Here is a 13344-nt window from a genome sequence, read left to right as displayed (position 1 = left end):
GGCTCACTCCAGCCCCGGCCTTAGCGAAGGCGGGGATCAAACCAGATACTAAATGCTGCTCCAAACCCCCTCTTGCCCATTCCCCGGCATCCCACATCTCCTGGGCTGGAGCTTCTGCCCACCAGCCTGGGGAGTGGCAGCCCCCTGTGCTAGTCCGGAGCAGAATCCATCCGGATGAGAGCTGGGAACACCAGTGCTGCTCCCGCAGCCTTGTGCTTCTGTTCTGGTTGTTCCCCACCGCCACCCCCCATCGCTCACAGCACCCATCTGTCACCACTGCGCTTGGCACTGAGGAGCAGGAGAAGGAGTCTGGATTAGTCAGTGCTGTCCTCGCGCTGCGCTACAGGCTGGATCTATGCTTGGCATATGCAAACCCCTCCTGTAGTGCAGGAGGGGGGAGGGGAAAAAAATCCTCCCCAGGAATGGTGAGGGGCAGCTGGCGGAAGGGTGCCTGTGCCCGCAGCATCGTTCTGGCATGGTGAAAACAAAAACTTGTTGCAGCAGCAGCAAATGGAGGGTGACTGTTGCAAGAGGGACTTTGCAGGTGGCTCGTCCAGAGCTTGATGGGCATATGTGCTACGTGGGTGCCTGGCCCTGCAGCAGCCTGGCAGCCGGCGTGGGCCTTGCCGGCTAAAAATGCCATTCCGCTGCTGCCGGCAGCTCCCAGAGGATGCTGGCAGCAGCCATAGTCTGGGTGGTGAGGCTGTGCCGCGTCTGGAGCTGGTGGCCGATAGCAGGGAAATGTTCTGGGACTTTGAAATTGGCTTTAGAGGGTTTTTTTTAATACACAGGGACCAAGTTGTCTCCAGGTGAGGTCAGCTGCGAAGCCATGCAGGTCACCCTCTGCTGTGGGGCGAGCTAGCCATGGGGCTTGGCGGAGCTGCTGCTCTGCCGCTCTTCACGGTGCGTTTCCCGGGGAGGTGCTGAGTCAGGACCTGAGGGTCTGCCTGGCCCTTAGCTGGGGAGTGACCCAGCTTGGGACATCCCCCCGGTGTCACACTATGGGATGCATGCTTGTGCATCATGGGTATATAGCTGAATAAGGGCAAGCTTAGCTCTATTTTTATTATTTTTTCCCCTTGGCTCAGAGCGTGGTGGTGGGTGGCTGCCAGTGCTGCCCACGGGCAGGGGACGGTGGGGATTAGCTGCAGGGTGCTGGGGCTGGAGGGTCTTGGAGCTGAGGAGCCCTGAACAAGCAGCTTATCCCTCAGGACCTGGGCGACAGCACGGTGCGGGCTGGGTGCGGGCTGTGCGCTGCCCAGCCTTTGGTCAGGCTTTATTGCTCCGCTCAGTCGAGTGGTGCTGTTCCATCAGGAGCCCAGCACCCTGCCCGGTTTCCTGCAGCCCCTCTGCTCCTGGAGCTGCCCTGTGCAGGATGTCTTGGAATAAGCAGGGGAGATTAATTACCTTTTCCTTCCCTCCTTTCCATTTTTCATGACACCTTCCTGGCTCAGCTGCCGTCAGAGGCTGGAAGTGCTAAGTCCCTGTGTTTTGTCTTGTCTGTGCCATGCGTGGAGGAGCTGATCAGTCTTGTGGCCAGAATCAGGCCAGCTCCGGATCTGCACAGTGCTGCCCAGGGAGGGATGCAGAGCTCGGTGCCCCTCCACACCCCGTGCCCTTATGCCTCTCTTCTCTGTTGCAGGGGAAGGAGATGCTGACGCAGAAGCTGCCGCTGTGGCAGCAGTCCTGCTCGGACCCCAACAAGATCCCGGACCGTGCTATACAGCTGATGCAGCAGATGGCTGCCAGCAGCAATGGCACCATTATGCCCAGTCCTCTGTCTACATCCAAATCCAACCTCATCATCTCTGACCCCATCCCTGGTGCCAAACCTCTCCCTGTTCCCCCGGAGCTGGCACCTTTTGTAGGAGTAAGTATCGCCGTGGTGGAAGCTGTCCTGCCCTTCTGAGCAAAGCTGGAGGGATGAGCCCAGGCCAGTGTCACCGTTGTCCTCAGCAAGTTGCCTTTTGTTGGGTTGTTGTTGATGCACAGGGATGGGCAGCTCCGTGCACGCACTGCCCTGGGATGCGGGAAGGAGCCTGGCATGGGGATGGGCAGCCTGTCCTTGTCCCATCTAGCTTCAGTTGCTGAGCTCCAGAGGGGTGCAGGCTGCAGGAGCTGCCGGGGGTCTTTGGGGACCCCACAAGCTGGACCCACCTGGCCGGACTGGTCCCAGAGCTGTGAGGCTGAACCAAAGTACCCCAGTAACAGTGGGAGAAAGTGGTTGGAGTGACCCATGGGATGAAAGGCCCTTCAGAAAAGGGTCTCCCCCCGGATGTGTGGCGGGGGCACAAGCTGAGCAGTGGAACTCGGGAGGGATTTCAGGTGCAAGGCAGCTTGGAGCAGCAAAATACTGCAGAGGGTGACCCCCCTGCTCACCTAGGTGGGGAACTGACCAGGCTGAAGCTCCAGTCTGCTGTGAACCCCCTTCCCAGGAGCTGGTCCCACTGTGGGAGCAGTGGTGTGATGCCCTAATGAAGATGTTCCCCATCTCCCCCCCTCCTCTCCTCTCTCCGTAGCGCATGTCGGCACAGGAGGCCATGCCGGTGATGAACGGAGTCTCAGGCCCAGACAGTGACGGGTACAACCAGTGGTCTGAGATGAAGCCAGCACAGCCCAAATCTTTATCTCCTCCCCAGCCTCAGAAGCAGCTGAGTGACTCTTATTCCAATACACTCCCAGTTCGCAAAAACGTGCCACCAAAAAACAGCTACGCATCAGGTGAGGCTCCACCTTCCACGCCGGGGCTGTGGGGTGCCGCGGGGCTGGCCGGCGCTGGCAGGGAGCTTGGCGGGGCCGGGCGCAGTGCGCAGGGTCCCCAGGGATGCTGGTGGTGGCCGCGCAGTGACTGGGAGCATCCTTCTAGTGCCAGGTGCTGTTTGTGCCTCTGGACCTGGGGGGTAGTAAATGAGCGGAGCTGGGCTCTGCCGTGGGTTCTTGGCTGGGTGGGCTTTCAGCCCACAGACAGGATTTCCAGGAGGAAGAATCCTGAGGAATCTCGGCACACAGGGAGGCTGCTCCCTTTGCCCCAGCTGGCGGGCGATGCCCAGAGCAGCGGCCTGATCCTGCTGAAGGGGGGAAGGAAGGTGTGAGTCACACTGAAGGCTGTATTGGCACCTGTGGTGAAATGAGCGGGGTTAGGGACCTCTCCCGGCAGGGCTGCCCCGTCCCTGGCTGTGCCAGGCTGGGCATGGCCACGGTGTCCGGTACTCGAGGCACTCAGTGGTCTCTGTCTCCCACCAGCTGAAAACAAGACACTGCCGCGCTCCAGCTCCATGGCCGCAGGGCTCGAGAGGAATGGCAGGACGAGGGTGCAGGCCATTTTCTCTCATGCTGCCGGAGATAACAGCACCCTCCTGAGCTTCAAGGAGGGTGACCTCATCACGCTGCTGGTGCCGGAGGCCAGGGACGGCTGGCATTACGGGGAGAGCGAGAAAACAAAACTGTGAGTGCGGTGGCCGTCCTCGCGAACCGCTGCCCCTGGGTGCAGCCTGTGGGTCCTCCGAACAGCGTGGGTCCGGCTCCATCCCCTGCCTTTGCCTTTCAGGAGGGGCTGGTTTCCTTTCTCCTACACGCGGGTCCTCGACAATGATGGCAGCGAGCGCGTCCACGCGAGGTAGGAGCATCGGTGGGTGGGTGCCTGCGCCCCTCTTGGGGCAGGCGTGTGGGCTCAGCACCCGAGCACCCCGCTTCCCCACAGCAGTGTCGTTAGGAATAACTCCCAGTGCAGACGGGGGTAGCTGGTTTGGGGTGGGGGGCTTTGGCGGTGGGGTCCCCCGCCACGGGTGGACTGGCCACGTGGGGTCTCAGCCTGGGGTGGGCTTGTGCTGATGCCCCTGCCTTGGGCCTCCCCCCCCCCAGCCTGCAGCAAGGGAAGAGCAGCAGCACCGGCAACTTGCTGGACAAGGACGACATCGCCATCCCGCCGCCCGACTACGGCATGGCCTCCCAAGCCTTCCCGGCACAGGGCGTCAACACCTTCAAGCAGAGGCCGTACAGCGTGGCTGTGCCTGCCTTCTCCCAGGTGAGCCCGCGGGCCCTGGGGGCTTCTCCCACTCTGGGGGGAGGGGGTGGGGGGGAACTGCTTATAAAAACGGGAGATGCTTGAACAAATCCCTGGGTGTTAGTCCCTGCTGCAGCCCGGCGCATGGTGGCCCGGGTGTCTGCAACTTCTCCGTCCTGCCTGTGGGTTTAAAGCAGAAGGATGAAATTTGTTAAAGCGCGTTCTCCATCCTGGCGTGGCGTAGGTGGCATGTGGGTGCAGGAGGGCTGCTCTCCAACCTGTGTTCGTTGTTTGTAGGACTACCTAATGCCCTATGGGTGTGCAATTAAAGACTATTCCAGTGGCCTCTGCCAACCACCCTCGGCTCACTACAAACCTTACGCTAGGTCGACAGCTGTAAGTCCAAACACACGCAATGTTTCCCTTGGGATTTACGGGCAGTTGGCTGTTTTTTGCCTGGTGACACATGTGCCTTGCCTGGGGCCTTGACTCCTGCTGAGCATCTCTCCTAGGGAAAAGGGACAAGGGGATGCAGGGAGACAGCAGGAGCAGTGGATGGGGAAGACCAGCCGGTTTGGCTCACCTAGGTAGAACAGGCAAGGTGCAGCAAGTGAAAGGCACAAAACGGCACCGTAAACCCCCAAAGGACAACACTTGCCGACTCCATGGGAACCTCCCACCAGAAACAGGCTGTTCACAGGCAGCTGGAAGCGTTTTCTCTGGCACATGCCAATTCAAGCTGGTGATGGTCCTGTGGGGGCACTGGGGTGAGTGTACGAGGCTGGGGCAGACCCAGCCAGGGTGTTGGTGGCTGTCCAAAACAAGCTCAGGGCTCCTCAGGTAACGACTTGGGGAGGATGCACATGTGGATGAGGTCAGCTTAACCCAGGAGCCATCGGCAGAGTGGGGCTTCCCCACCAGATGAGATGGTGGGATGAGCCACGCTGGCTTCCCCAGAGTGCTCAGCATGTGCCAGCAGGTGGGGAGAGGTGGCCACGCAGCACCCAACCCTTTGGCAGGGCGCTCTGGAGTGGTGGCAGCTCCGGCCAGGATGTGGCCCTCTCTGCAGGGGATGGGACAGAAGTGCAGCTCCACTTCTTGCCATTTGCTGGGTTTGCTGCTGATTTTGAGGTTTTGTGATTGGGAGCATTCCCAGGACGGTGGGAACACAGGTCTCTGATCCCTGATGCATGGCCAGCTCGGAGACCAGTGGCTCTTGCTTCCTCCTGGAGCAGTGCCATGCTTGTCAGGGAGAGCAGAGCTGCTCCGCAGTCATACCCCAGGGCACATCCTCTGAGCCCGGTCCCCATCTGCTCCTCAGGCCAGTGTGGTCCTTCCCCGCTGCAAAGGCTGTTTGGTACCAACTGAAAGAGAAAATGGTCCAAAACCCTGTGGGTTTCTGGTGGGATTTAATACAGACAAACACCTCCCTCCACAGAACATCTCACTAGTGTCTCTCAGACTTATCCAGTTCTTTTCCGAGTGTCTCGCATCTTGAAGGCACTGGAGCTGTGCGCCACAGCAGGGCTGGGCAGGGCGCACTGGGGCTCTCTGAGCTGTTGCTGTCCCTTGTCTTGCCAGATAAAAGTCCCGCTCTGTGAGAGCGGAGCAGCTTTACTACCTGCTGTCTGTATCCCATTCAAATCATCTCTGTGTCTCCCTTTCCTCTCCAAATGCATTGGCCCCTCGGCCCTGGTATCCCTGGCTCCCAATGCACTTTGGTCTGTTTGTGTGACCCCCCCAGTGGCACCTGAGCCCACGTTTCCCACCCTTCACCGCGCTTCCTCCCCTCCTCTCCACAGGGTCTCGATGACTACGGGACAAGGTCCGTCAGCAGGTAAGACTTCAACCTTCGTGTTGTGTTACCTGGAACTGAACTGTTGGTGTTGGCTCTGCGTGAAGCTGTGGTGCTGTGTCCCCATGGGGGTCCCTGCATGGGCTCCCTGGGGGCAGGCAGTGGCTGGGATGGGGCTATGTGGTAGAGGATGCAATGCAGGTTTTGTCTGCGAGTGTGGAGGGACCCAGAGTCTCCCCGGGGAGGAGGGCAGGTCCCAGGGGCCAGCCCCTGTGTCCCCAACCTTGCACCCTGCCAAGGCTTGTGCTCCTCCAGAGTTGCATCTCCCCAGCCTCCTCTGGGCTTGTGCCCAGATAGCGATGCCCCCGAGAGTGCGTGCTCCCGGGGTCTTTCCCGACACCTTCTCCCACCCAGCGGCTCCTCTGTCCCCATTCCCTCTGCCTTGGAACCACCAGGTCTTGCTCTTGGGGACAACCCGAGCCCACGGGCGTGGGCTGCGAGCCCAGCAGTGATGGGCAGGGGTCAAGCCCGCCAGGGTGTTGGTGCCAGTCCCCGTGGTGTCGTGCTGGGAGCTGGGCTCCCGGGCACGGTGCTACCTCGTGGCGTGCGCTGGCACTCCCGGCCCCCCTGGCAGTCTCCTGTGCTTTGTTCCACAGCGGCAGCAGCAGTTTGGTATCAACGGTGTGAGGACACCTTGGCTAGCGGCAGCCCTTGCTGCTTGGAAGAGCTTTCTGCTTCTTTCCCTCTTTTTTCTTTTTGTTTTTTTTTTTTTTTTTTTTTTTCCCCCTTTCCCCCTTGTTTCTCTACTTCTTTTGGATTTTAAACTCTTGTGATCTTCAAGGAAACCATGGTGCTTCTCCACCCCTCCCTGGTGTTCACAGTGCCCTTGTTTCTGAAGCCTTTTCAGAGCAGAAACTGCCGATCGGTCTGTGCTCACTTTGAAGCAGCCTGGATGCAGTTTACATTGTAGTGGGACCCGGTTTTTGTACTCCCGTGTGAATGTTAGCGATGCACTATCCCTCCTCTGGGGCTGCATGCCAGCCCCTGCGTGCCAGACTGGAACAAAACCTCCCAGACTGGAACAAAAAAAAAAAAATATGCATGGCCTCTGGTGTCCGTACTGTTACTGAGCATCTGGGATGCCCGTGCCCAGATGCTGTTCCCGGGGTGGGGGGGGGGGCAGCAGCCCCATGTGTCCCCCTTGGCCTCATCCGCTTCCATCCCACTGCCTGCCGCAGTGGCTTTGGGAGAAGCAGATAGGGCAGGGCTCCTGCCCTGGGGAAAGGGCTGCTTCTCGCCTGGGGTCCTGCCAGCTGGGGGGTGCAGCTGGCATCCCCCCCGGAAGGGTCACTCCTGGTTGTTTTATAAATATATATATATATTTTTTGTAGCAAGTATTGTTACCTCACGTTTAGCACTGGGGGCTGGTGCTGAGCCGTCCACGGGCGCGCTCGCATCCCTACACTGGGCTTGAGCAAGGCAGCCCCCGTGCTGTGCCAGGGGGCTCGGCAGCACCCAGGGGGCTCTTGCCTCGGCACTTGGGGTCCCGCTCCCCCAGCCGAGGCTGGCCATTGCCCTTCCAGTGCCCGTGGCTGTCTTCACTGCAAAGCTGTACACGCTTTCTTTTTCTGATGTGATTTTTAAAACCTCCTACATTGCCTGTTTACTGGGACGTTGCTGGCAATACAGACACACACACAGAGACAAGTTTTTGTTTTATATACTTGCCTGTGGGCATATTGTGACTAGACCCTCCTGCATTAATGTCCTAATTTTGCTAAAGATTTTTAACCCAGAATATTTCCTGCTGAATGACTGAACGTAGGGGGCGGGGGGGGGGGGTGGGTGGGAATCCCAGCCTAGCAAAGCCTGTACGGAGATTGTGAAGTGCTGAAAAAAACTTTTTTAAAAGCCAGAGAGAAATGTGCCCTGTACTGAGTTATTGTTTGAATAAAAGTTTTATTTATTGCATTGAGCTGGGCCTCGGTGTCTTTTTCAGCTGCCGTGCCTGTGTGCTGCCCATCACTGCCTGCATTGCACATTGCCATGTTTGGGTTTTTTTTCCCTTTTTTTTTTTTTTTTTTTTTTGTCTGTTCTCCATCCCCTTGGCATTTGGTGGCTGTCGGAGACGCTGGGTGCTGCCTGCCTGTGCTCAGCCCCTGAAGGCTTTAAACAGCTTTGCTGAGCGGGAGCAGCTAAAACTGTTTAAGGGCCGGGTCCCTCCTGTGTGTGTGTCTGGAGGGGATGCTGCCGCATGCCATGGCTGCGCTTTCCCATCCTGGCGGTGGTGGGAAAGCTGCGATGGCTGGGGCAGGGGGAAGGAAGCCCCCCGCCTCCCTTCCGTAGCCCCCGCCGTGCCTGGCCTCTCCCCTCTGCAGGTGGCTCCCGGCGCCCCGGCTGTGGCCGTGCCCTTCCTTCCCCTCCTTGCAGGGAGCCGGCGGGCAGCACCAGTGACTCGATAAACATGACTTTTCCTCCTTTTTCTTCTTTTTCTTCCTGCTTCCTCTGCCCGGAGGTGCTGTGTGCGGTGCAGCCGATGGGTGCTCACATCAAAAGCCAAACCTCGTGTCTCCTTAACCAACACCTTCTGTTCCCGTCAAGGGGTCGGAGCGCATCCCGGTGTCCTCCAACCTGCCTTCTCTTTCCCTTGCAGCCCCGATGTTGAAGTGGCCAGGTTTTGAGGTGCCCCTGTCCGTAGTTAGTAAGTTGATGGTCTGGTGGGGGGGGCTGAGCCCTGGGTGCGCTGGTGCTGGGCAGGCCGTGGGGCTGCACGGGGACGGTGCCACCGCTCTGCTTCCCCCCCCGCACCCGGCCGAGTGCGTCCCCTCCCTCAGTCACCGCTTGTCCCCATCCCGGTGGCGGGAGCTCCGGGTCTGACCGCACTGCATCTGCACGGCTCCTCACACCGCTGCCACGCCGGGCAGCCTGCTGGGGCCACGCTTCCCCTGGGGACGCTGAGCTGCTCCTCCTGCTCCTGCTGCTTCCCCTGCTCCCCATAACCAGCTTCTTTGGTTGTAGGTGTCCGCTGTCCCACCAGTGCCTAGGCGCTGCATCACCGGACCCAGCCCTCTCCTGTGGGACAGAGCAGATCCGCACTAATGTCAAGTTTTTTGAGCAGCTTCTTTTGCTTGTATAGTGCCCTGGGGACACATCTTGGGAGCCTCCTGGTCCCGACCCCGGCTGTGGCCCCAGGGCAGGGATGGAGGAGCTTTCCCAGGAGCCGAGACCCACCTCGCTGGCATTGCAGAGCCCAGGAGAGCCCCTTTCCTGTTTCTCTTTGATGCGTGAGCTTGTTTTCCCTGTGGCTGCCAATGCTGCGAGCTCCCATCCCAATGGCTCTTGTCTGCCAGAACAAAAATAGTTAAATAATAACCCCTGGTGACTCATCAAAGCAACCTTTCCTCTCCCTCCAGTCCTGAGAATCTATTTTGGCATCCTGGGGGGGGAAAGTGATCTAAGAATCTGCATTAATTAGGTGGGAAATTAATTACCCTATTTTTAAGCAAAAGCCATTTATCTTCTGAGGAAAGCAAAAGCACATGTGGAGAGGCGAGGGATGATGGGGGGGGGGGAGGTAGCGAGCGCCCTTCCAGGGGGCCTGCGGGGACCAGGCCTTGTCCCCTGCCCCACAGGAGGTGGTTGGGGATGTCCCAGAGCTGCCTGGGTCCAGGCGGAGGTCACCAGTAACCATGGCCGCTCCTGATGTGGCTTAACCCCACGGTCCTGTTTGTGTGGCTAACGCTTCGCCTGCGCCCGTCTCTGGGGACAGCAGGGCTGTGCCCCATGGGGGAGACCTGTCGGCCGTGGGACCCGGCTGTGGCAGTGCTGGGGGCCGAGCAGGGCTCGCCGGTGCAGGCACACCACCATTGCCACCGCTGCAGGAAGGAGAGGGTTTGTGCAGCTCCCCAGGGAGGGCTGGGGCCAGCCAGGCAGGGGAGGGCTGTCTGCCTGCAGGCAGGAGAGGCAGGGGCTGCAGGGGGGCAGGGGGCTGCAGGGGTGCTCCGTGGCTCCCTTGGCCACTGTGCCTGGTGCAGGTTTGGACCTGATGGCTGCAGACAGCACAGGGTGACTGTGCACCACAGGCAGTCAGTGGTACCCCCATAGCTGCCTGCATCCTCTGGGAGTTAAATCCTGCCCGTCCTGTCAGGAGGGGACAGAGGGGACCTCCTCAGGGCAGGTAAGAGTGCTCCCCATGTCACAGCACCCCACACAGCAGCCCTTGTCCCAGCCGTGGGACCTGTGCAATTTGCAGACGCTGTGTGCAGCCATGGGCTGAACACGGAGCACGCTGCCATAGCCAGTGGGTGCTGGGGGCACTGGAATGGCACTGGGGATGCCCCAGGTAGGTAATCCCTCAGGGGGGTGGGCTGCCGGGAGCTGGGCTGTGCTGGCTCTCGTGGCCCTGCCGAGCTCCAGTGCAGCCGGCTCACCTGGCGCTCCCGGGCTCTGCCGCCCCAGATATTTGGCTGCTTCACAGGCTGCTCAGCTGGCACAGCTTGGCTGGGGGGTCCCCATGCAGCCCATGGCAGGCAGGGAGCAGGGAGCCATAGCCACCTGCTCCCACAGTGGCACGGTGCTGATGTCAGGGGGCTCCCACTTAAGCCCAGCCAGGGGGGGCTGGAGCAGCTTCTCGAGCCCTGAGCCCCCTTGGCAGCCCCAGTTTTGGGCCTGCTGCAGAGCAATGGAGGAGAACATCCCATATGCGGTGCCCTTGCCAGCTCATCTCTTACATCCACCACGGGTTTAACTGGGAGAGAGGCAGAAAAGCGGGGCCAGCTTGGCCCAAGGCTCCGCAGGGCAGAGCATCTCCAGCTTAATCCCTTCCCAAATGCTGCTGGACCGAGGGGGGTCAGGGCTGGTGGCCCTGGGCTGGCTGATGGCCCCACTGGGGCTTGGGCTGACCCCCGAGGGACACCCCGCACAGCTGCTGCAGCGAGCCGAGCCGCCTGGGCTCTGCAGCAAAAGCTTTTTGGGGTCTCAGCAGGTTGACGCTCACTGCGCCGGTGCCCCGTCCTCACAGGCCCCTGCTGCCACCATCCCTCCTGCTAAACTCCGTCTTCCTCTTTCTCTGCAGAAACCCCTTTGCCAACGTCCAGCTGAAGCCAACGGTGACGAACGACCGCTCGGCTCCGCTCATCAGCTGATCCGGGAGCGCTGGCGCCCGCCGTGCCGCGCGGCACTTGCTGCCACCTCCTCACCACTGCATGTCCGGCTTTCCAGGACTTCATTTTTAGGCGGCGTTTATTTAATCCTGCTGCTTTGAAAGCCAAAGGCTAAACCTAGTGCCCTAGTTCTTGCTTCTCTAGACCCAGCTTGTTCGTCTCGGTGGCAGAGGGTTCCACCGCTGCCACGTAGCCTGTCCTTTGCCTGCGCAGAACTGGCGCCATGGCAGCGTGTCCCCCCGCCGGGGTTGCTTCTAGGCTTGGCAGCAGCTCACCGCAGCTGGGAAAACGGCCTCAATCCCAGGGTGAGCTGTGCTTCGGGCTCGCGTGGGGTGGAGTGGCAATGGCAGCGGGGAGACGGTCCCCCTGCTCCCTCTGCCCGGTCAGGAGGGACCCCTGGGATGGGCGGGATAGCTGGGATCCCCCATGCAAGCCAAGGGGGTGGTGGGAGCTGTAGGCAGCTCCCAGGCTCCTGCAAGACCCCGGCTGCCCACCCCGTGCTCTACTCGCCCACCCCGGGCTGGGAAGCAGTGGGATGCTGGCGGCGGGATGCCAGCACCGCAGCCCCCGCCAGGATGGGGCCAGCACCGGTCCCAGAGGCCCTGCACCACCAGGTCTCTGTATATGGTAGGGTGTTACGGTACTGCTGTAAAATATAAGCTAGGAAAAAAATACTTGTGGAGGTGAGGGCTCCGTTTAAGTGTGCCTTGGGGTGCCTGGGGCTGTGGGGTTCCCGGCAGAAGGGGCACCCTGCTCCCCTCGGACAGGCTCTCCCATCCAGACCTTTGCTTGGCTCTTTGCTCTTCCTCTAATTACTAGGGCTGCATGAGAAAGAGATAGATGTAGATAAATATATATATATATATATATATATACTTGCTAAGCTTATTGCTGGGGTGTGTGCCCACGAGCAAGCTGGCTCCTGCGCTGTTCCCGCAGCTCCCAGCTGCTGCTCGCCCCAAGCCGAGCCAGCGCGCCGGGGGTCGCACCCTTGCCAGAGCCAGGGAGAAGGGGGTTTCCAGGCAGGAACCGTGTCTCCTGCGGGTGGGCGGTGGTGTGCCAGGCAGCACAGGAGCACGGGGCGGGGGGCAATGCCCTCAGAGGTTTTTGCCTTTTCCGTTATATTTGTCATTTTGCACTTTTCAATGGCTAGTGCACTGCGGGCCGGTGCTTTGCGGAGCCCAGAGAGCCCAGGCGCGGGGGTCGCTGCCTGTGGGATTCCATGCAGCCGGGGCTCTTCCCCAGTCAGACGCGGTGGCTCATCGCTGCCGTGTCCCCTCCGATGGCTTTTTGGCAGCTCCGCTGCAGGACAGCAGCTTCTCCTGCGGCCGCCGGGGCTCTGGCTGCACACGAGGGCTGGGTTCGCTGGTTGACGCGCAGCTTCTTCCTCTCCCGGGGCTGGAGCAGATAAGGGGAAGGGGGGAAGCAGATGGGGCAGGGGGCAAGGGGAAGGGCTCTGCTGGGGAGCAGGGCAGCGGGTGGGAGAGAGCTGGGGGATCACAGTCCAGGGTGGGGCAGGGGGCAGGCCGGGGGTCCCCTTGGTCACTGGACCAGCGTTGTCCTCTTCCAGCCCCCCCGGGACCCCCCGGGCAAAACCCCCTGGGCTCCAGCCAGCCCCCGGGGCTTCGCTGCACCTCCTGGCTTGGTGGCACCTGCAAGATGTAACCTGAAATAATTTTTTTGTGAGAAAAAGTAATTTATGAGCAATAAAATCCCCCCCCTACCCCCTTCCCACCCCCAGTGTTTTCCTTGGCCAGAGGCATCCGCCTGGCCCTGGAGCATCGCTGGTCTCCATCCCAAGCAGCCCCGGGCTGATGCGCAGCATCCCTGCGTGCCAGGCAATGATCTGCGCAGGAAACGGCTGAAGATATTTTAAAAACTTTATTATTGGCCCGATGATATTTGACACACATGCTGGGAGCTGTATGGAAATCAGCACTGATAAAAAATACAGCAGTTATGACCCGTATTGATAAAATAGACAATGTAATAATAGCCTTTCTATTAAAAAAAATATCCAAGACACAGCTCTGTCCTCATGCTGCCATCCAGAGGCAGGGACCTGCGGCACCATAGACCAAACCTGGGCTGCTGGGGTCTGGGCGGGGGGCAGGACAAGCACCCCACCGCCCTGGGTGCAAGGTGGGCGCCTGGAGAGGGGGGTCGAGCAAACTCTCCCCCCACCCCACAATGCAGAGCAAGCCCCCCGCAATGCAGCCTGGGGGGCGGGGAGGGGCGGGCACAGGGCGGGGGGGAGCTGTGGGAAGGGCACCCCCCTGGGTGCATCCCACTCCTGCCCAGCAGCACCCCAGCACCAGCAACGGGTGCTGCACCCCATGTCACCGGCCAGCGTGGGGCTGGGGGGGTGGGGGGAGCAGGTGGTT

General features: G+C 60.3%; 2 protein-coding genes across 16 annotated transcripts in view; one reads left to right on the top strand and one right to left on the bottom strand.

Annotated features, from left to right (window-relative positions):
• Nucleotides 1–12987, top strand: part of BAIAP2 (BAR/IMD domain containing adaptor protein 2) — a 48575-nt gene extending 35588 nt beyond the window's left edge. Inside the window, exons 8-16 of one of the 10 annotated variants that reach the window (XM_040582158.1) lie at nt 1643–1870; nt 2520–2721; nt 3244–3445; nt 3548–3616; nt 3862–4024; nt 4301–4399; nt 5806–5840; nt 8452–8499; nt 10873–12987. In XM_040582158.1, the coding sequence (XP_040438092.1) occupies nt 1643–1870; nt 2520–2721; nt 3244–3445; nt 3548–3616; nt 3862–4024; nt 4301–4399; nt 5806–5840; nt 8452–8479 (1026 nt within the window). In that variant the 3' untranslated portion in view covers nt 8480–8499; nt 10873–12987. Of the gene's footprint in view, nt 1–1642; nt 1871–2519; nt 2722–3243; nt 3446–3547; nt 3617–3861; nt 4025–4300; nt 4400–5805; nt 5841–6454 lie in introns of all 10 variants that reach the window. The other 9 variants (XM_040582159.1, XM_040582161.1, XM_040582164.1 and 6 more) reach the window with 9 other exon arrangements.
• Nucleotides 12092–13344, bottom strand: part of AATK (apoptosis associated tyrosine kinase) — a 24000-nt gene continuing 22747 nt past the window's right edge. For all 6 annotated transcript variants that reach the window (XM_040582149.1, XM_040582150.1, XM_040582153.1 and 3 more), the window contains one exon: nt 12092–12626. The gene's annotated coding sequence lies outside the window, so the exon portion shown is untranslated. The remainder of the gene's footprint in view (nt 12627–13344) is intronic.

This window comes from Falco naumanni, chromosome 1 (assembly GCF_017639655.2).
Source record: "Falco naumanni isolate bFalNau1 chromosome 1, bFalNau1.pat, whole genome shotgun sequence".
Classification (NCBI taxonomy): domain Eukaryota; kingdom Metazoa; phylum Chordata; class Aves; order Falconiformes; family Falconidae; genus Falco; species Falco naumanni.
Note: the sequence above shows the minus strand (reverse complement) of the source record. Positions and strands in the feature narration are given on the sequence as shown.